General features: G+C 60.6%; 1 protein-coding gene across 1 annotated transcript in view; it reads left to right on the top strand.

Moving 5' to 3' along the window:
• UNC13A (unc-13 homolog A) overlaps positions 1-17,420 on the top strand; it is an 82,079-nt gene extending 64,659 nt beyond the window's left edge. Inside the window, exons 37-46 of the mRNA XM_026655082.1 lie at positions 176-181; positions 3,203-3,241; positions 5,112-5,141; positions 7,262-7,318; positions 7,678-7,758; positions 8,117-8,264; positions 10,026-10,082; positions 14,748-14,840; positions 15,836-15,995; positions 17,132-17,420. Coding sequence (XP_026510867.1) covers positions 176-181; positions 3,203-3,241; positions 5,112-5,141; positions 7,262-7,318; positions 7,678-7,758; positions 8,117-8,264; positions 10,026-10,082; positions 14,748-14,840; positions 15,836-15,995; positions 17,132-17,420 — 960 coding nt within the window. The remainder of the gene's footprint in view (positions 1-175; positions 182-3,202; positions 3,242-5,111; positions 5,142-7,261; positions 7,319-7,677; positions 7,759-8,116; positions 8,265-10,025; positions 10,083-14,747; positions 14,841-15,835; positions 15,996-17,131) is intronic.
• The last annotated feature ends 2,725 nt before the right edge of the window (positions 17,421-20,145 follow it).

The raw sequence follows: 20,145 nt of genomic DNA, 5'->3' as shown, positions 1-20,145 counted from the left end.
GGCGCTCTGGGTCTGCCGGGGGGTTATTCCTGGGGGGGTGCATGGGGGGAGTGGGCCCGGTGTTTGGCGGTGGTGAGGCCGGCCGTGGGGGACAGGGGAGGCAGGAAGGCGGGTGTGCGTGACACTCATGTGACGGTTGTTCTCTCCAATTGTTCCGCTCCCCTCACAATGGCAGATGATTGTAAGTACGGCAGCTCCCTGTCTGTCTGTCTGTCTGTCTGCTGTGTGTCAGTTCTGATCTCAGCCGGTTATTGTCTTGTGTGGCTGCCCGCGCCCCCTCCCCGCCCTCCCCCCCGCTCCCTCCTCTAGTGACCCCACCTCTGTCGCCCCCTGTTGCTCAGCTGCTCCTCGTCCGCCTCCTGTGCCCAGATCTGTAGGGCGAGCCTGTCCCCCAGGGGCCGGGCAGCGCCGTGGACACTCACCGTGGCTGGATCCGGTTGGGGGACAATGTGGCAGGGAGAAGGGGGTGGAAGGAAGAGATGTGAGGTCCCTAGGGACAGCTCCTCCGACCAGCCTCGGCAGCAGGCTGGTGCCCTAGTGATGGAGGCCGTGATGGGACCTGCATTCTCATGCCCACAAGCCCCTTGGCGGGGGCTTTGGTGGGTTTCTTTGCCATGTGCTGCATTGGGGCTAAGCGGCTGGTTCCCTCCCAGGCCCAAGCAGCCCAGCAATGGCCCATCTCTATTTAAGGGACTGTCCTGCAACTCCTAACAAAGAGCCCTTTCCATCCTCTTCTGGGGCTCGGCGTGACGCCCCTTTGGTCTGTTAGCAACCCGTGTCTCTGGGCTCTGTCCTTTAGGAGAAGGGGATGAGTCTGGGGACTGGGGCGATGCAGAGAGGGCTGGGGGGCGGGAACCTTGAACCTGGGGGCCCCAGGCACTGCAGGGTTGCAGTCCAGCTGGTGTTCAGAGCAGCGCGGAGTGGGATGGGGTTGGGGGGAGGGGCTGTGTGAACTCCCGCACTGAACCCCTCTGCGTTTCCTGGCCCAGGGGGTGCGGGGAAGGCAAATGGGTCGCAGCGTTTCAATCGCTAGCAAACCAGGCTGGGGCAGGCCTAGGTTGCTGCTCAGAGCGTGGGAGTGAGAACCAGCTCTTCCCCGCTCTGCCACTGACAGTCCGTTTGACCTTGGGCGAGGCACTGCCCCTCGTCAGGCCTCGGTTTCCCTAGGTGGGTGACGAGACTGAGCTGCGTCTGAATGGAAACGTAAGGGCTGTCCTAGGGGTTATTACTGAGTGAAGGATCACTGAGAGTGAATCAAGTGCATTTACCTATGTGCCCTACACGCATTTGTCCTCTGAGCAGATGGTCACAAGGCCCAGCGCCTGACTTTTCAGTCATCGGTGCCTGTTCAAAGCGCATTGTCACTTCTTCCGTTTCACAGGCAATGGCCTCAAGTGGTTAGAGCAGGGGACTGGAAGCCAGGACGCCTGGGTTCCATCCTCAGCTCTGCCGCTGGCTCAGTGCGCAGCCCTGTCACCCGGGGAAGTGGGAGCTGGAATGCTTTAATAGTGAGTGTCTGGGGCTCGCGAGGGCGTCGGAAATGCTACTAGCGAAGGGCTGTTCAGTGTCAGGCATTTTAATGCCCTTCATATTGTTTTGTGACTAGACAGCTTTTTCGGCCCCCTGCTGTGCTGAATTCCCCCCTTGCCCCCTTTTCTTTCCGCTGGAGTTTGAGATGCTTATTCAGGTTTAGTCCCTGCGGTGTGGGATCCAGCCCAGGTCCGGACACGGAGCCTAGCTCTCTGCCGGAGAGGCAGCCAGTGCTAGGCACAGCCAGCAGGCTGAGAGCCCTTGGTGTTTTGGGTGGGTCCTACCAAATTGTGGCATTAGCTGTTCAGCTGCTGAGGAGATGGTGACGGTGCGGGGCTGATCCTCCCCCCGAGACTGTAGCTCTCTAAAGGGGATGACTTTGCGTCCGAGCGACTCGCCATTGTCCGTCTGGGGCTCGCCGTCGCTAGGGTAGGAAGAGGAGCTTTGCACGAGATGGCTGGTTAAAGACCCTGAGTGGAGGCCAGGCAGGCGGTACCTGGCCTACAGCATGGGCACGGGCCCCTTGCCTGCTCTCTGCTAGGGAGCTCCGGAGAGAAGAACGCCTAGTGCAGGCCGCCTTCGGCTTGTGTCCCCCCGTCCTGGGCAGGCCACTCAGGGCAGGGCGCCTGCAAGGGCAATGTGACCTCTGCTGCTTGGCTTCTCCAGCTCCCCTCACTGTACAGCAGTGTGGATTCCTGAGCCCCCATCCCACCTGGGGATTTTTGTCCTTTCTGGATGCCCACTTCCCCACTGCCCTCTCTCTGCTCCCCCAGCTCAGCTGTGGTGTCTTGCATGATCCCAGCCGTGCTGCTGTGATACCTCTTTCGAAGGACACTCCTACAGGAATCTGGCAGCTCGCCCCTGTGCTGGGAATGGGCACGCCCCCCTCCTCCTTCACCAGCTGGGACCCCTGCCTCCTCCCCTCCTTTTTAGCTGGCTGTAAAAGCAGCATCACCCAGCACTGTTGCCTTGCTGTGTCCAATGCCACGATCACCTCCAGGGGCCCACAGTGGGAGAGGCCTAGCAGGCAGGTGGGATGTGCCCCCCGATCCACTCCACCCCCTCCCACAGACTTGTCAGCCTCCCCGAGCAGCAGGGGCCGGGGCAGAGTCTGACAGCTGGGGCCTGACCTCGGGCCGTGAATCCCTCAGAGTTAGGAGCCTGACCGCCTTAAGGCAGTGACGGGCAAGGTATTGTCGCTGCAGGGAAGGGCCGCTGTGGGCAGACACCAGCTGGGCTCCCAGGGCAGGGCCCGGCCCATTTCAATGCCAATCCGCGCCCATCCTGCCAAGGCTCTGGGGCGAGAACGCGCAGCCGCCCTGCCATGCTGCTGTGTGTCAAGCGTCCTGCCAAGCTGCCTGGATTGCTGGGGAGGTGCCTGAGGGCCCCCCCAAACACCCCCAGCCACACCCCCACCGTCACCGTCATAGGTTAGGCCTGGGACTAGCCCAGGACGGGAAGGTTGCGAGAAGCAGCCATATGTCCTCCTTTGGCATTCCCTCCCCTTGTGTATCCCCAGCTGCCAAAGCCCCCCAGGCTGCGAGGGAAGGGGGGGGGTGGGGAGGGTCAGTCAGTGCATCCTTCCCCTCCAGCGAATGATCACACACACACACACCCCTCCACACTCACACCTCTCTGGACCATTGATCGACTTCTGACATTGTTTCTGCAGGGGACGCTCTTGAGAAAACATGGCAAGGGGACAGAGAAGGTAACTAGCCCTCTGGCTTCTTTGACTGTCTGCGCTAGCCGTGTATCGCCTCACCCCCACCCCTCCCCAGCTCAAAGCAGTCTGCCAGCCCGGCTGCCTATTGCCTGGGGACCTGGGTGTCGTGCTTCACATGTTGTGTCGTCCAGATGTGCATTGTGCGTGTGTGTTGTCGTACAGAGGTGTAGTTGTGTGTTGTGTTGTCTGGGTCTGTATTGCCCGGGGATGTATGTGTGCATGAGCAGTTACACGGGTAGGTGTTTTGGGGGGAGTCTGTGTATCTCGCGTGGGCTGGGGATACCCATGCATGTGGCGTCCAGGCTGGGGAGGCGGTGTCGTGCCGTGGCCAGGGGAAACTGGCCCCCGGGAGCTGGAGCAGAGCAGGTGGGTGCAGGTCAGATGAGCCGCAGGGGGGTCGGCCCAGCTGTGGCACTAGCAAGGCATCTGCATGGCTGTACCACAGCCCAGCCCTACCCTTCCTGTGGATTTCATGGTCTGGCTCCTATGGTTAGAGGGGACAGAGCCGCCCGCCCACGGCCCCGAGTCCTGGAGAATGAGGAACCCTGGGGCTTTGGGGGAAAGGCAGCAAAGCCCGTCCTCTGCGGAATGCCAGGGCCGATGCACCTCCAGCGAGCCCAGCGGCACACGCCCGGCAGGGCCCGAGCTGCCGGCAGTGGCAGGCAAGGCCATTGTGAAGTGAGCTGCTGTCTGCTGTAGTAAACTGGCCACTTGTGGAGCAGCATGTGTTGGGTTGGGAGACAGTGGAAGAGAGAGAGAGTGTGTGTGTGCGTGTGTGCGTGCGCACATAGCAGAGGGGCTATTTGATGCCATATTGAGGTGGGGGGAGCCTTTCTGCTCCTGAGGCCGGCTAGCCAGTAGCGGCTCCTGCAAAGTGACCTGTAGCGTCAAGGCGAGGAAGGCAGGAGTCCTGTGGCACTCCGCTGTGCATGGGAGCAGATGCCAAGAAGTGGGCACAGAAATCCAGGTCCTCCAAACGCTTGCTCTGCCCAGCAGGCCGTAGCCCAGGTGGTAAATCGCGCCTCTCACTGGGACAGGGGCAGGTCAGGCCTGGCCTGGCTTTTCATGCCCACCTGCAATGGGTTTTGTCTAAAGCGCAGCAGCCCTGGCTAGCCAGCTCCCTAGCGTGAGTGACAGTACCACTGCCCATGGGCGCAGCTCTTCGCTGGCTCTGTGGAGTGCCTGGAAACATTCACCTGGGCTGGGGAGGGAAGCAGCAGGGGGCGGGGAGCCAGGACTCCTGGGCTCTTTTCAGCTCTGCCACTGATTTGCCATGTGATCTCGAGAAAGCCATGGCCTTGCTGTGTACCTCAGTTTCCCCAGTAGTAAAACAAGGCTACAAGTAGTGAGAGTTTGGTGGATTAGTGCCTTGTACAGGGCTTGGAGACCCTGGAAGGGTATCGTCATCAGATGCTTCCCCCTACTCACCCCAGGAAAGCAAACGGAGCCCCATAATACCTGTGATGGGGAGGGGGGGGCCAGGGTAGACTGCCTCCTGCAGCTGCCATCACACACTTGCAGGTGGGGCTGCGTGAGAACTGGTGGCCTCATCACAGGTATTTCCTAAAGTCTGCAAGCGGCCAGCGGAGCCATTTCGGGGGTGGAACAAAACTCTCTGAGCACCATGGGCCAGCTCCTCTGCTGGCGTGCCGTGGCGCCAACACAAACAGCACCAATTTACCCCAGCAACGAATTGGGCCCAACGCTTGCTGCGTCTAGAGGCGAGGACACGGGGTCCGATCCCGCTCGGGCTGGTGGGCTTGGCCCTGATGATGTGCTCCGGGGGATGGGTCCGTCCTCGGCCGGGTCGCTTTGCTGACGATGATAACTATATCCCATGCTGTTCTCTCTCCAGAGCAGGGTGAAGCTGCCCAGTCACACGGATGTAAGGAGACTCTTTTATTCTAAGCCTGCTTGGTTTTGCTCTCTGTCCTCTGTGCCTCGTGCTGTTGTTTTCTCACCCCCCTGCCCTGTCCTGTGCCCCCCAGGGACAGTGTCTTGTCGATCTCTCTGCTGAGTGGGGCTCAGCTCGCTGACCTGCCTGCATGCTGGGGTGTGAGGCCGGCACGGGAGGGTTAATGGGGGCCCATCTGCTGACAAGGGCTATGGAAACATTGTTGACTGGGGCAGGGTGTATATGCAGGGCTAGGCCCTGCTCGCCCAGCAATCCAAACTCTGCAGAAGGAAGTGGGGTCTAGTGGTTAGAGCAGGAGATGGGGGTCAGGACACCTGGGTTCTTGCCTGGCTCTGGGAGGGACGAGGCCTAGTGGTTAGAGCAGGGGACTGGGGGTCAGGAGTCATTCCTGGCTCTGACTCAGGGTGAGCCACTTTCGGGCGGTGCCCTAGTCCGCCCCACTGCACACTGGACGGGCAGCTGGGTTTGTCAGTCACTGGGGGGAGCGAAGGGCTCTGGGAGGCGCTAGGGAGGTTGTTGCCGTTCCTTCAGCTGCTCCGTGGGGGCCCTGCAGACCGTGAGCTGGGCCCGAGAGCAGTGACTTCTCCTGCCCACCCCGCCACATGCAGGCCGCAGCCTGATTCACCCCAGGCCTGGCTGGGCTGGGTTTCCTTTGTTGTGAGGGGCTGAGGGGAGCAGCCCTTTGAAAGGGGCACTGGGTGGGGGGGGACTGTTCCCCTGTGAGATCCCCCCCCGAGGGATGTCAGCTTTCACGAGCCCCAGCTCTGATGAACCTGTCGACCGGCGCGTGGCCAAGGGGTGCCCGCTCCAAACTGGCATCAGGAGCCCATAGCACAGAACTGGTGTCAGGGAGGCAGGCAAGATGCTCAGAGGCGTGAGCATCACATGGCCCCTTAGGGCTCCCAGGGGGCCCAGGCTGGTCCCTGAAAACTCAGCAAGCTGGACCTTCCTCCTCCAGTCTGGAACCTGTCACCTGTGTGTCGCCTCCCAGCCCCTGTGTGTCTCCGCCCCGCGTCACCTACTCTCGCTCCTTTCCTGTTTAAACGTCCTCTCTTTTTTTGCCCTCTCTGGCTCGTTGCTCTGTGGGGACGGAGGGGAGGGGGGAAGCGAGGTGGGTGTCAGACTGTCTCTCTGACCTCCCCCGCCCCCATCCTGAGCCCCACGTGTTGGCCCTGGGGGGTTGGGGCGAACGTTGGACTCACGCACGTCAGAATCAGGAGCCGGGGTGGGGATGCTGCGGCAGGGGGTCAGATCGTGACTCAGACGCGCTGGGGGGGCTGAAAGGCACCTTGTAGGCCATGGAAGGTGAGCGAGTGTCCTGGGGGGCCATCCAGGCGGGGGCCAAGGCTCGTCTCTTAGGCAGCCTGCAGGTCAGGGAGGGAAGGACTCCACCCCTCCTGCCCGGAGTCGTGCCTGGCCAGTGCAGCCACCGGGTGCCTGCACGGGGTGGCAGGGAGAGCAGCTGCTGCTTTGTAACCAGCGAGTCGGGTATGGGGCTTAGGCCTCCTCCCCAGAGGCCCACACCTGCCCTGGGCAGGGTGCGAGCTCCGTGCAGTGGGAGTAGGCAAGGGAGGCGGAGCCGCGTGCAGTGGAGGGAAGGCAAGCACCTTGCACTCTCCAAGCCCAGCGGGTGGAGGGGGCGCTGCACACGCACCCCACCCCCCAAATCATTTGGCCTGATGCTCCGGGGGCGTTCATTAACATCAGCCCGCGTGAGTCCCAAACGTCCCAAAGGGGGTGGGGCCTGGGGACCCTGCCAGGCAGAGAGCTGCCAACTCGCTGCTTCCTTGACACAAATATAGGTGAGTCCATTTTTCCACATGCCGGCTGGTCCGTCTGCCGGGCGGAGCCCCAGGCCTGTTGGCTGCTCACGGCAGGGGGAGCTGGTGAAATGAGTGCAGGGAAACCCACAGGGCACTATTCACACACATCCCCCACCCCCCATTCTATACCCCAGTATTGTCCCTCCTCTGCACTGCCCTGCGATCCCCTGCCAGCCGTTCTCTCCTCCGGGCGCTAGTGCCAGCCAGCACAGGGCAGGATCGCTTTCAAGCCTCTTTGCCGTTTGTTCTCTCTCTTGTGCGCTGCAGGGCACCCAGATGATCTTCAATGCGGCCAAGGAGCTGGGGCAGCTGTCCAAACTGAAGGTAAAAGGAATGGGACAGCGCGGGTCTAGTTAATCGCTGGGTGAGGCTGCTCCTCCCCAGAGGTCAATTAGCCAGTGATTGTAACGCCGGCATATAGGAGTAGCACCTGGAAGTCTCTTTAGCTTATCAGAGACGGCGTTAATATAAAGCAAGAAACCAGGCTAATGAAGCACCATTAAAAGGATCTGGTTTAGTAACTGCGAGACATCAGTCACCTGTCCTCCCTAAAGCATCAATCACCTGTCACCCCACCTTCGTGAGGGAGTGGGGGAGGAGGCAGGCACACCGTCCGGGCTCTGACTGGCTGGGAACTGGCGTGATACAGCCCTGGCTGTCACTGAGTGACTCGTTCGTTTCAGGACCACATGGTGCGTGAGGAGGCCAAGAGCCTGACCCCCAAGCAGTGCGCCGTGGTGGAGCTGGCCCTGGACACCATCAAGGTAAATCCGTGCCGTCTCCCCTGCACCTGGCCGGCTGCCTGCCCACCTTTCCCTCCTGCTAACGGGTGGGATAAATGCAGTCTGGCGAAGCCCCCGTCTCTGGGCGTGGCGACATAAGAGGTCCCTGCACCATCCAGCCAGGGAACTGCAGCAGAATGCCCCATCTGCCCACGACAGCACCGTGGCACGGACGAGAAGCAGAGACCTCCCTGCTGGGGTGTTCTGGGACTGTGCCCACAGTAGATTGCTCACCATGCTGGCTCCTCGGGTGGCTGTCCAGCCATGCCCACCCGTGCCCAGAAACCCCACATGGCTCCCTCCTGACCCGGTCTCCTCCATCTCCCCCCCCCCCCCACAGCAATATTTCCATGCGGGAGGAGTGGGGCTGAAGAAAACCTTCCTGGAGAAGAGCCCCGACCTGCAGTCGCTGCGTTACGCCCTGTCTCTGTACACGCAGGCCACCGACCTGCTCATCAAAACCTTCGTGCAGACCCAGTCGTCTCAGGGTAAGAGACACCACGGCCCCCTTCACACAGCGCCCGCCAAGGGCTGCCACAGCCACTGCGTCCACCTGCTTGACTGGTGTCCTGGGTACCTCCACCCAATGTCTTGGGTGCATCCGGGATGGGGGCATCTGCCCAGCCCAGTGCACTGGGTGCCACCCGGCATGCCGGGCATGCCTGTGGGGAGGGCACCTGCTGTGGGTGCATCCTGCTCTTCCTCGGGTAGCAGTGAAATAGGACTCGAGCTGCAGTGGGGCATCAGCACACAAAGGACGCAGCCCTTCCGCTGCCCTGCCTGGGGTGCTGGAGAGTTGGTGGGCAGGGGGCATCGGTGGCGGGGCATCTTTGCCCTGGCACTGCTATGCCACCCGCTAGGGAGACGGGCCGAGAGCCCCCAGGCCAGCAGCCTGGCCCCTGTTCTAAGTGCTACATGCACTACGGCGCACACACAGCAGGGGAATCTGGGGGGCCGTGCAAAGGGATCCTGCAGGACTCCCAGGAATAGTAGCTGTGCTGGCTGCGTCCTGCATGCCCGGGCTCCAGGCCCAGGGGAACCAACAGCCGAGGCATCGCTGGGGCAGTAGGGGGCCTTCCCAAGGTAGCCACTGGTTTTGGTGCCGCAGCTTTTGGGAGCTCAGCCTGGTGCCTGATTGTCAGAGGCACCCAGCCCCCCAGCTCCCTTTGGCATTATGGGCCACCAGCACCCCCAAAAATCAGGCCCCGGGTGCCTCCAGCCAGGCCCCCCAACTCACTGGCCACTTTCAAAAATGTTTAAATAAAATTTTCAGCATGCCCCAGGAGCACTGGGGGATGGACCCCCTGTGCAGGGCCCAGCTCGGAAGGGGTTAACCCTGCTGTGTCACTGGGAGCTCCACATGCAGTCCCTCTTCCAGGCCACAGCCACCAGCACTGGTTCCTGCCTTGCATCCAGGCCTGTTCCGCTTCAGGTTAGCACAGGGAGCTCCCCCTGGCCCGGACCACTGGGGGAGGGGAAACCGAGTCAGGGACGGGACTCTCCAGACAGCAGAAGGAATTCCAGTGCTGAACAGCGCAGGCAGGCCCTCCAGTGTGTGCCATTGCTCCATCCGCATGGGCACCGGCCAGGCACTGCAGGGGCTGGGGGGAGCCCTGGCAGGCGTCGTGGGGAGTTTGTCCTGTCTGTGCCTCCCGTCTGGTGGCCGAGCGGGGTGTGCAGAAGGGGCTGTGCTGGGAGATAGTAATGCTGCCTGCTCCCCCTTGGCAAGGGCCATGTGCATCCACAGGGCTCCAGTGCCTCATTACTGGTGGTGGATCGTGTGATTCATTTGCTAGTTGGACAGGTGTCCACAGAACCGCCCTCCCAATCGGTGCTAATTAGCCCCCAGCCGGCAGTAATGACCTGTACGAAAGCACCAGGGATCCGGGAGTAACAATGCAGCGAAACAAGCCCCCTCCCAGCCAGGGCAGTGCCCACGCCTGCTGGCAAATTCCACAGACCGCGGGGGACCCCAGCTGACGCTGGCCCCAAATTGCTCAGACCCTCCTCCTGGAGGCGTCCTGCTCCCAGCACACCCCCGCCCCCCGCTGTCTAACACAATGTCGCTGTAACGTCTTGTTTTGGATTCTCTAGCTGCAGCTGGCGCCTGTCTGCGAGATCTGATCTCTTTCTCTGTTGTTTTTCCTCCCTATTTTTCAATGTTTCCCCTTTGCCTTCCCTTACACGTGCTCTTTCTCTCTCTCCTTCCTCTCTCTTCCCTGTCTCTCTCCTTTTTACCTTTTTACTAGTCCATGGTGGAAAAGGTATTAGGTTTACCCTTAGTGAAGAAATTTATCCTGAGAAGGGTACGTCTAACACTTCTGAACCCTGATGCACCCGTCCTGAGCACCCCCACCTCCAACCGGCCAGAGCTAGTAACAGTCCCTCCAACCCCGATTGGGGCGCAAAGGCCTGGAGAGCTGGGAGGATGGGGAGGGGGTGTCATGTGGCTTATGGGGGCCTGTTCATTCAGGGCTGGGGAATGCCTGCTCTAAAAGGCCGCTGGGGATGGGGAGAGAGGAGGTGGCTGTGTCTTTCTTTCCAGCCAGACCCCAAACCTCCCTCGGCCCCACAAATGGGCGCTTCTTCCCAACTCCCCTCTCTTCAAGTCGTCCCTTCTTGGCCGCTGGCTAGACTCCTAGGCCCAGATGCTCCAAGGCACCTCACTCGATGAGGGCTGGCCTTCAGTCCGCACTTGTCCTGTTGAAGTGGGCTGACTTGCCACCTAACTGAGGATAAACCCAGCCGTGGTGTGTCTCACTGGCTCGCTGCGGAGGTGGCCCCAGGGAGGGTCATTAACCACGGGAACAGCCTACCGAGGGATTCGCTTGGAGTCTCTACACCTAGACTGGGGGGCTCTAGCTAAGATCTCTAGCTCAACCACAAGCTGTGGACTGGATGCAGGAATCAGTGGGTAACGTTCTAAGGCCTGTGCTCTGATCACAGGGGTCTCTTCTGGCCTGTGAATCTAGGTCACTGGGCGTTGATCCCAGGGACCCAAGGGCTCGGTCGTATTCTGCCTCTGCCAGACCCCCTCTCCCACCAGCGCAGGCATTCACAGCACTCACACGTGGGTGGGAAGTGAAGGGGAGCCGCACGAGGTTTCTCCTCCCCGCCCTCACGATGAGATGGCTGCAGCGAGGAACCGAGAGCTCCCTCCCGGAGCTCAGCTGCCTCCAAGGATCCAAACCTTTGGGGAGAAAATGGAGCAGGGGCAGGGTGTGGGAGGTAGAGATCAGAGCCAGCCCAGCCCTGCCTCAGCCTTTAAACACCAGGCTCCAAACGGAGCCGAGGGGGCCCAGATGCGGCCAGTGGCTCACCAGCCTCACGAAGACTCTTACTAGCCTTGCTCCGGGTGCAAATAAGTCCTGCCCGCCTTAAGCAAGTGGAATGACTGCATCAGAATGCGGGGGTGGGGCTGCCCCATTCCCCCCCCCCATGCAGCTTGGCCCTGCCACTTGCATTCCAGCCCTCGCGTGTTGGTGCCATTTGGCCTGGCGCAGGGGTCACTGCGGTGTGTGTTTCCCATGCTTGCATTGAGCACAGAGATGGTCGCTCCTCCCTCCCTCGGTTTATGGACTGAGCGAGTCTCAGCATGTGACTCCGGGGGCCGGTGGGGGATGGGGGTTATTGTTTTAGTTCGGTGCAGATCTGGAGGGAAAAGACAAAGAGACACGAGTGCGTCTGTTTGGCACGCAGGGGCCAAAGGCTATGGATCCAGAGAGGTTCCCCCTCACCCCACCCCCACTGCCTTTGGAGTAGCTGTGGGGCCCGGTCCCATCACCTCCACCTTTGAGATGAAGCTGTATGCGCCAGCCACCTCCCGTCCACCACAGGTCATTTGAATCCAGCAGCTTCAGTGCTGCAGCACAAACCTCTACCACTTGCGCTACAGGTAGCTGTTAACAGTAGTAGGCTGTTATCCTCTACCATGCACCCATTTGGCCATTAGGTTGCAGGGCCCAGGGCACACGCTGTGTGTTTGAGCAACGTGGCTGCGTGGGATAGAGGCAGAGAGTGACCCCTTCCGCAACAAGGGGGGGGCCTTCAGTGTGGACCCCCTCAAAGGCGGTCTCACTGCTCCCCTCTTTCTGCCCCCCCGTCACCAACCCAGGCAAGTCAGTAAAGGCCCATGCACAATGCCCCCCCCCCCCCCCAGCCAGCTGTACCTCGCCCTAATCCTGGGGAGCTGGATTCCCATTGGGGCTGGCGAGGGACTCCGGCTCTGCGATCCATGGTCTTTGCTCATCAGACTCAAGCCCTGCAGAACAGGACGGTTCCCGCGTTAGCCTTTCCTTCTCCGCCCGGGTTGTTTTCCATGATGGTTTGGAAGATTCCCTCCCCCGCCGCCATTTAAATGTCTTCCCTCCACACCCTCCCCAGTTGGACTGAATTGTTCATCATGCACCTGCCCCCAGCCTCTCTCCCCTCCCCCTCCCCCTCCCCCCACCTGCATGCAGAGCCCCAGGGAACCCTGTCTGGACCGTGAGCCGTCTTGCAAGTCAGGCTTTGCCTGTGGGGTAAAGAGGGAGGCAGCCTTTGTGGGGTAGGATAGGGTGTGGGGGAGCTGGGGGATGGGCTGGGGAGGTGCTGGTGGGCTCAGGTCACATGAGCTTGTGCGCTGCTAGTCTGGGACTGTGGCATTCTGGGCTACTGGAGGTGACGGGGATTGTCAAGGAGAAGCTGCTGCCAAAAATCAGGCAGGATCTAGGCTGATGGATCCAAGCAGCCCCCGGTGAAACGTGACGGGTGGGCTCAGCTTAGCCGATAAGACTCCCCCCTCCTGCTCCCCCACAGCTCAGCAGAGCTGTCAGCGAGAGCGCTCCGACTCTGGGGCTGCCTGTGTGTCCTTATGGGACGATGCAGTTCTGGCGGGACCCAACTGAGAGGGCCAATTCAGGTCAAATTGCTAAAACAGGGCAGTTACAGCCCTAGGCTGGGGTTTTTCCACCTCTAAGGCAAACCAAACCAGCCAGACAAAGAGGACTTTGGTCTCACCCCACTGGCTAACCACAAATCACACAAGCAATTCCCTTAAACACTCCAGTTTCCCACCAGGGCCACTCGTTATGGGGATAAATGGTTATGAAAACCAATACCCCAATAAAAGAAAAAAGGTTCTCCCAATCCCAAAGGACCAAGCCCCAGCCCCAGGTCAATATACAAATCAGATCTTACCCACAAATCACGCTGTTGCCAATCCTTTAGAATCTAAAATCTAAAGGTTTATTCATAAAAGGAAAAAGATCGAGATGAGAGCTAGAACTGGTTAAATGGAATCAATTACATACAGGAATGGCAAAGTTCTTGGTTCAGGCTTGTAGCAGTGATAGAAACTGCAGGTTCTAATTAAGTCTCTGGAGTACATTCCCAGCTGGGATGGGTCATCAGTCCTTTGTCCAGAGCTTCAGTTTGTAGCAAAGTTCCTCCAGAGGTCAGAAGCAGGATTGAAGACAAGATGGAGGAGAGGCATTAGCCTTTTTATAGTCTTTTCCAGGTGTAAGAACACCTCTTTGTCCTTACTGTGGAAAATTACAGCAAAATGGAGTCTGGAGTCACATGGGCCAGTTCCTGCATACTTTGCTGAGTCTCAAGGCATATTTGCCTTCTCTCAATGGGTCAATTGTATAGCTGATGGTCCTTAATGGGCCATCAAGCAGGCTAGGCAGAGCTAACACCAACGTGTCTGGGATGTCTCCCAGAAGCATAGCATAAGTTTGAAATACAGACAGTATAGAGCCAATATTCATAACTTCAACTACAAAATTGATACACACATATAGACAACATAATTATAACCAGCAGACCATAACCTTGTCTTAGACACCCCATTTGACCCCCTTTATACAAGATTTGGTGCCACTACAGGACTTTGGTTGCAACCATGTTCTATGTGGTCCCAGATTATGTCAATAACTTCACACCTTAGCAGGGCTCTCCCCTGGTAGCTCTCTGGGACAGGAGCCCCCCGGCCCCACGGCCAGCCTCCTCCGCTCCGGGGCACCATGTAGTAGGTGGGGATGGAGCAGCCTCACTCGCTGAGCCCAACCTTCCTGCGGCCGAAGTCGAGTCTCTTCCCAGGGACTCATTAGAAAAGAACAAAAACGTCGTAATTGGCCCTCACTCAGTCTCCTGCCCAGTCCTGCCCAGAGGCCCGGCCTCAGCCCCCAGCTGAGCTACAGGGTATGGAGCCCGTCCCGTCCCGTCCCCAAAGCCGTGAGCTGCCCCCTGTGACTTATGGCTCAATAACGGAGCAATTTTATTATTGCAATTAGCTTGGGCTCTGCCGTTTTCTACGGTTCATGGTGAAAAGAGCCATGAACCCCGCTCCTGCCCTGGCCGACGGGCGGAGAGCGGGGTGCTGGCTCCTGCACATCATTCTGAATGCATTGGCAAGGCGACGCTTTCAGCCTCTGCAGTGAGGAGACGGTTCCTAGGCGGGCTGGGCTGTCGCGTGCGCAGGGCTGCCTGGGCGTCTGGCGCCGCACAGCAGAGTGGGAGAAGTGCGGGCTCAGGACTCCTGGGTTCTAGGCCTGGTTCTGCCACTGCCTTGCCGGGTGCAACTTGGCCATGACACGGGCATTAGCGCCGCACCTTCCCATGCAAACCGAGAGCAGCCTCATGTTGTGCGAGGCACGATCCAGGCACCAGGGTAGCGACAGCCCCAGAGACACTCCAGCCATGCGAGGACAATGGGACGACCACCGTGCTCCTTTCACCGGGGCCCTGCTTGGAGTGAGGGGAAGGCTGCAGCTGTCTCTCCACAGCCCCCGGGCCGGCTCACGCTGGCAGTGGGCAGGAAGGGGAACAGGAAAACACTGCTGAACATGTGGCGGGGGGAACCCATGAGCCGTTGTCTCCTGGCTGCCCAAGCTGGTGACCTGATTCCTCCAGCAGGGTGGGCCCAACTTGGCCTGCCGTGTGCTTGGCTGGAGGGGGGGCTCACGCCTTGCCTTGCCGTTGCGGAGCAGGAGCTGGCGTGGATGACCCGGTCGGGGAGGTGTCGATCCACGTGGAGCTCTTCACTCACCCTGGCACCGGGGAACACAAAGTCACTGTCAAAGGTTGGTACCCGGCGTGGGGCATGCCCAGCGCTCTGAGCACAGGGGGGGGCAGGGTGTCACGGAGTCCCCGGGCGATGCTCTGGAATTGCTCCCCACAAAGCCAGTCAGGACGTTGGGGAGCCTCCTTTCCCTCGGAGCAGACTGTCTTCAGGGCAAGAAGCTTACACGGCTTCACCTTCCTGGGTCTGATCTTGGAGCATTCAGCATATGCCCCTCCGTGCGCTTCCCACAGTGAGTCCGCCCAGGCGGGGAAGCCAGAGGGTCCTGCACCCCCACTTCGCAGTCAGACGTGACTCTTAGCCAGCCAGTAAAACAGAGGTTTATTAGATGACAGGAACACGGTCTAAAACAGAGCTTGTAGGTACAAAGAACGGGATCCCTCAGCCGGGTCCATTCTGGGGCCCAGCGAGCCAGACAACCCCGTCTGCACTCACTCCCCGTCCCCAGCCAGCTCCAAACTGAAACCCCCTCCAGCCCCTTCTTTCTGGTCTTTGTCTCTTTCCCGGGCCAGGAGGTCACCTGATCTCTTTGTTCACCTTTAGCTATCCCCTTGCAGGGGGGAAGGGCCCCGGCCATTTGTTGCTAGGAGACAGAGTGTCGGCTATTTATGCACACTGGCCTTTATCCCACCACCTAGAGACTTAAGAAATGCCTAGGGGAAACTGAGGCACCCACACAGTATTCAGAGAAAACATTAAGAACAGTCCCACTTCGTCACACAGGGGTACCCTCCTGGCTCTTTGGGGACATGCACATGCCCGAACCCCTTCAATAGCCCTACGTGGCCAGCCCAGGACGCTGCCCTGCCGCCAGGGTTGTTGGGGGATGGGCAGGAGTGAATCACCTGTGGCCACATTGACATTTCAGTTGCCAAAGGCCAGGAGCAGACAGCACTGCCTGGTCTGGGCTGCCCCCTTCCCTCCGGCCCTCCCAGTGCCCCCCATCCTCCCCGTGGCCCCAAGCCGCCAGCTGACGCACCCTTTTCTTTCTTGCAGTCGTAGCTGCTAATGACCTCAAGTGGCAGACGTCCGGCATCTTCCGGCCCTTCATCGAGGTCAACATCATCGGGCCCCATCTCAGCGACAAGAAGAGGAAATTTGCCACCAAGTCCAAGAACAACAGCTGGGCCCCCAAATACAATGAAAGCTTCCAGTTGTGAGTGGCTTTGACACACATTTCAGTTCCACCCCCTCCCCCGATAGACCAAGATCTTATGAGCGAAGCAGGGCTGGGCTGGGCTGGGCTGGGCTGCAGTGGAAAATGAGCTGCACGTGGGAGGGGGTGATTCAGTGATGGCTGTGCTGCTCTCTGAGTCAGCTGATGCACTAGGGGGCGCCATGCTGTTCAAAGTGCCACCTCGGGCTGGTCAAAAATGGTCTGTCTAAGATGATTTTTGATGGCAAACTGGGTTTTCGACTAAATGAAATTTTTCACAAAAATGGTCTGTGTTCTGCACAGAGCACTGGGACTATATCTCCCATGATGCACCACCTCTCTCCCGCCAAGAGGGAGACCATGGTACACTATGGGAGATGTAGTCCAGGCAGGGAGACCCACCTATAGAAGAGAATGGGCCCATGAAACTCCTGAACTATTTCTCCCATGAGTCACCACGGCTGGGGCTCCCATGATGCTCTGCTTCCTCGCTGTAAGGAGGGATACTGTGGGAGTTGTAGTCCAGCCGGGGAGCCCTGCCTGTAGAGTAGAATGGGAGCGTGAGGCACCTGAACTACAGCTCCCATGAGGCACTGCAGCACCGTTTCCAAAGTCCGAAAAATTGAATTTTTCTCCCCACGTTGCTCTGCCATCGCTGGAGTCAGACTCCATGAAACGTGACCATCACTATGAATTGTTGCCATTGTTCCCTAGTGATTATTAGTTACAATTAATTATTCAGCCAGCTGCTGTTCCACTGAAGCGCTCACAGCACCAGGTTTGGTTTCTGGTAAGAAGTTTTTAGCCCTGGAGTGGCTGTGGCTCCTCCAGCCTTTGGGAACCTCACCTTGCGGTCAGCAGCGTTTTCCCTTCTCTCAGAGCCACAGAAGGCCACACTGGGCTGGGGCACAACCCCCACTGTCCACACACCTGCTGTTGGGGACCCAACAGCTGCCAGGGAGAGGCAACCACCAGCGTCCCAGGGCCTGGGGGCCACATTCCTTCCTGCTGGTGACCTGCTCCGCCCTGCAGTTCCCCCAGCCCTAGGCTGATTCCTGGGCAGCGAAGCGCCAGTGCCCCGGTGCATGCAGCGGGCGGGGCCGGTAACCGTGTCCGTCCTCTTCCCTCCCGCGCAGCACCCTGAGCAGTGAGACGGGCCCCGAGTGCTACGAGGTGCAGGTGTGCGTCAAGGACTACTGCTTCGCCCGGGAGGACCGCACGGTGGGCATCGCTGTGCTACAGCTCAAGGACATCGTGCATCGGGGCAGCTGCGCCTGCTGGCTGCCCCTGGGCCGGCGCATCCACATGGACGACACGGGCCTCACCGTCCTGCGCATCCTCTCGCAGCGCAACAACGACGAGGTGGCCAAGGAGTTCGTCAAGCTCAAGTCGGACACGCGCTCGGCCGAGGAAGGCAGCAGTTAAGGGCCTCAGCAGGTGTAGAACGTCCCCAGCACCACCCCCCTCCTGCCCCTTTTCTACAGCATCCTCCAGCCACGTAAAAGCCATACAGGTCGTCCACAGCCCCCCCCACCAGATAGGGAAGGGAGCCCCCCCCTCCGGGAAGCCCTTGCCACAAGCAGGCTCCTGCTTCCCAGTGCCAAGGATCGAAGCAGGCACTCTGTGCCCCTCCCTGCATCCCTGGGCTGCAGCTCAAGGGCACTGCTCCAGCTGCCACGGGGCAGGGAAGATGCAGCCCCCAGGGAGCGCAAGCTGCCCTCACTGCTGGCAGGGGTGGACTTAGCGCCTCTTCCTGAACCTGTTTCTGTCACGACAGATGCTGGGAGAGGCAGAAGCCGAGGCCTGGAGCTAACCGTGAGGCAGGAGCGTTTGAACAAACGTGAGCCACCCAGTATGGCCACAAGGTTGGCACAGCACTGCCCTCAGCTTCCAAGGGGAAGCAAGGCTAGATCCCAGCCCCCCCACACTCATCCCTGAGCTCCAGGAGAATCACCCTAGCTGGTAGCAGTATAGGGGACATGCCACATTGTTGAGTAGGTTGATTCCCTCCAGCAGGAGGCAGCATCACGTGTTCAAACTGCCCTGTGGTCATGGCAACCTCATTCGGCACTAGAGATGAGCCAGGCAGCAATGGGCACAGGGAGGTTGAGCCGGGCTCCCTTCAAGGAGCGTGGCTGCTAAGGCCACACACAGGCCAGCGTCAGCCTGCTCCAGCTGGCGGCTCTGGGAGTCCATAGCGTGCCACAAGCTGAGTCCGCTCTAGCCAAGCCCTGGGCAGGTGGCTCAGAGCAGCTTAGTCTGAGGCCAGACAGCAGGGCTGGGGCCGAGCTCGTCCACCCAGGCCAGCAGCAGGAGGGTGCTAGCAGGAAAGCAGGGCAGGGGAGATGTGAACCAGGACCACTGCCAGGACCCTGCCACGGGGCTACACACACATGGGGCGGCGTCACGCTAAGGAACCCGGATCCCAGCTCTACCCTCCCTCCCCGGCAGGCTCAGAGACCAGCGCAGCTGGGAGGAGGCAGCGCCTTGTGCTGCTAGGAACTGGTCCCGCTCCCAGTTAGCAATAGGATCCTGCCGGGCAGCTGCAGAGCCAGCGTCCCTCCCAGGCAGCGCCTGCATTGGGACAGGGATGTGCAAACCCCATCTCCCCCCCTCCCCGCAGGCAGCCCTTCCTGGGGGGCTGAAGCAGGGTAGCCTCCCTGGGCGAGAAGGTGCAGCAAAGCGGGGACTCAGGGTCAAGGGCCTGTCCTTGCCGTCCTGCGTGGGGGAGCAGGTGAGTAAACGCCCGGCCGGTGGAGGCGAGAGGGAGTGAAAATGGGGCCGCAGCCTGGGTGCAAGTGAGTTAGCTGCAGCAGGTGGGACAAGGGGAGGCACCTGAGGAGGTTGGGTCACTTTACAGGATAAAAGGCAAAATATTTCTCCCAGCCCTGGTTCCACCGGGGAGAGCGGCACAGGCCCATGATTCCTGCCTTGGCCTCGTGCTGAGTTGGGGGGGGGGGAAGGGAGGGCTCCCAGACGGTAGGCGGCGGGACTCCCACACTGGCCCAGGGTGCTTGAAAAGCAGTGGGGCAAAGATCCCTGCCCCCTGCCCCTGCTTGCTCTGCACGTACCGCTGCAAGGGCCCTAAACCCTTCGCTGCCCCCCACCCGGGAGAGCTCCCGCTGCTCCCGGCCTGGCCGCAGGGCCAGGGCTCGGGCCTGTTCCCCAGCGACGCTCAGAGCGCGGGGGGAGGTGCGTGGGCTTTATCTGCTCCCTGGCACAGCCAGAGCCCAGCTGTGCCAAGAGCCCCCCATCCGCTGTGCGTGGCTGGCCGAGCCATGGCCCTGTGAGCCCTGCGCTGCCAGCCGGAGTGAAACCCCCTCCTCTACCCAGGAGAGTGCCAACGCCCTCGCTTTCCGGCAGGGACCACGCCGCCCTCTTCCATGCCCCATCCCTTCCCGGCAGCCTCGTGGGACCCCATCCCCACCTGCATGGCAGCTTCCAGCCCTTCCCGCCCCCACGTGCGCCGCTGGCCAGGGGGGTCAGACGACCTTCGCCCACGGTCACGCCCAGCCGTGGAAGGGGCACAGCAGTGGGGCCAGGCCCAGGGGCAGCACTTCCTGATTTAGCAGAGCCGAGTGCAAGGGGCCCATAGGCCAGGGTGGGCTCCAGCGTCTTTGCCGCGGCCCCGGCAGAGAGGCCTGGGCACGCAGCTGAGCCCGGGGGAAGGGTGTGCTCTGCGCTCAGAGGATTTCAGGCCCCAGCCAGAGCCAGCAGCTACCACGCCCCTGCCACGGAAAGCCTGGCCCGGCTCCGTGGGCAGCAGCTGTCCAGGAAGGCCGGATCCTGTAGGCAGAACAGCCGCAGGTCAGGCCAGAGGCAGAGCTAACCCCTCTTGGGGCCCTGGGCCAGGGCTTGGTGCCAACCTCCCCAGCGTCTCTTATGCTCACTCCCAGCAGCCCCAGTGACTCAGCACCGCCTGGGCCCTGCTTACGCAGTGCCAGCTCTGGCCACATGCAGGAGCCGTGCCCCAGCCCCCGCTGACGAGGGGCCCCGAGTGACAGGAGGCTCCCCACCCACCCCCTCTAAGGGCTTGATTCAGACCAGGCACTGCGATGCCCATGCAACGCGGCTAGGCCCAGCGTGATGGGGGGAGGCCCAACCCGCTGCTCCTCGCGCCAGCGCAGGCCTCTCGTCCCTGTCCGTGGCA

Source organism: Terrapene carolina, unplaced genomic scaffold, assembly GCF_002925995.2.
Source record: "Terrapene carolina triunguis isolate 2854851 unplaced genomic scaffold, T_m_triunguis-2.0 Scaffold194, whole genome shotgun sequence".
NCBI classification, from domain to species: Eukaryota; Metazoa; Chordata; order Testudines; family Emydidae; genus Terrapene; species Terrapene triunguis.
Note: the sequence above shows the minus strand (reverse complement) of the source record. Positions and strands in the feature narration are given on the sequence as shown.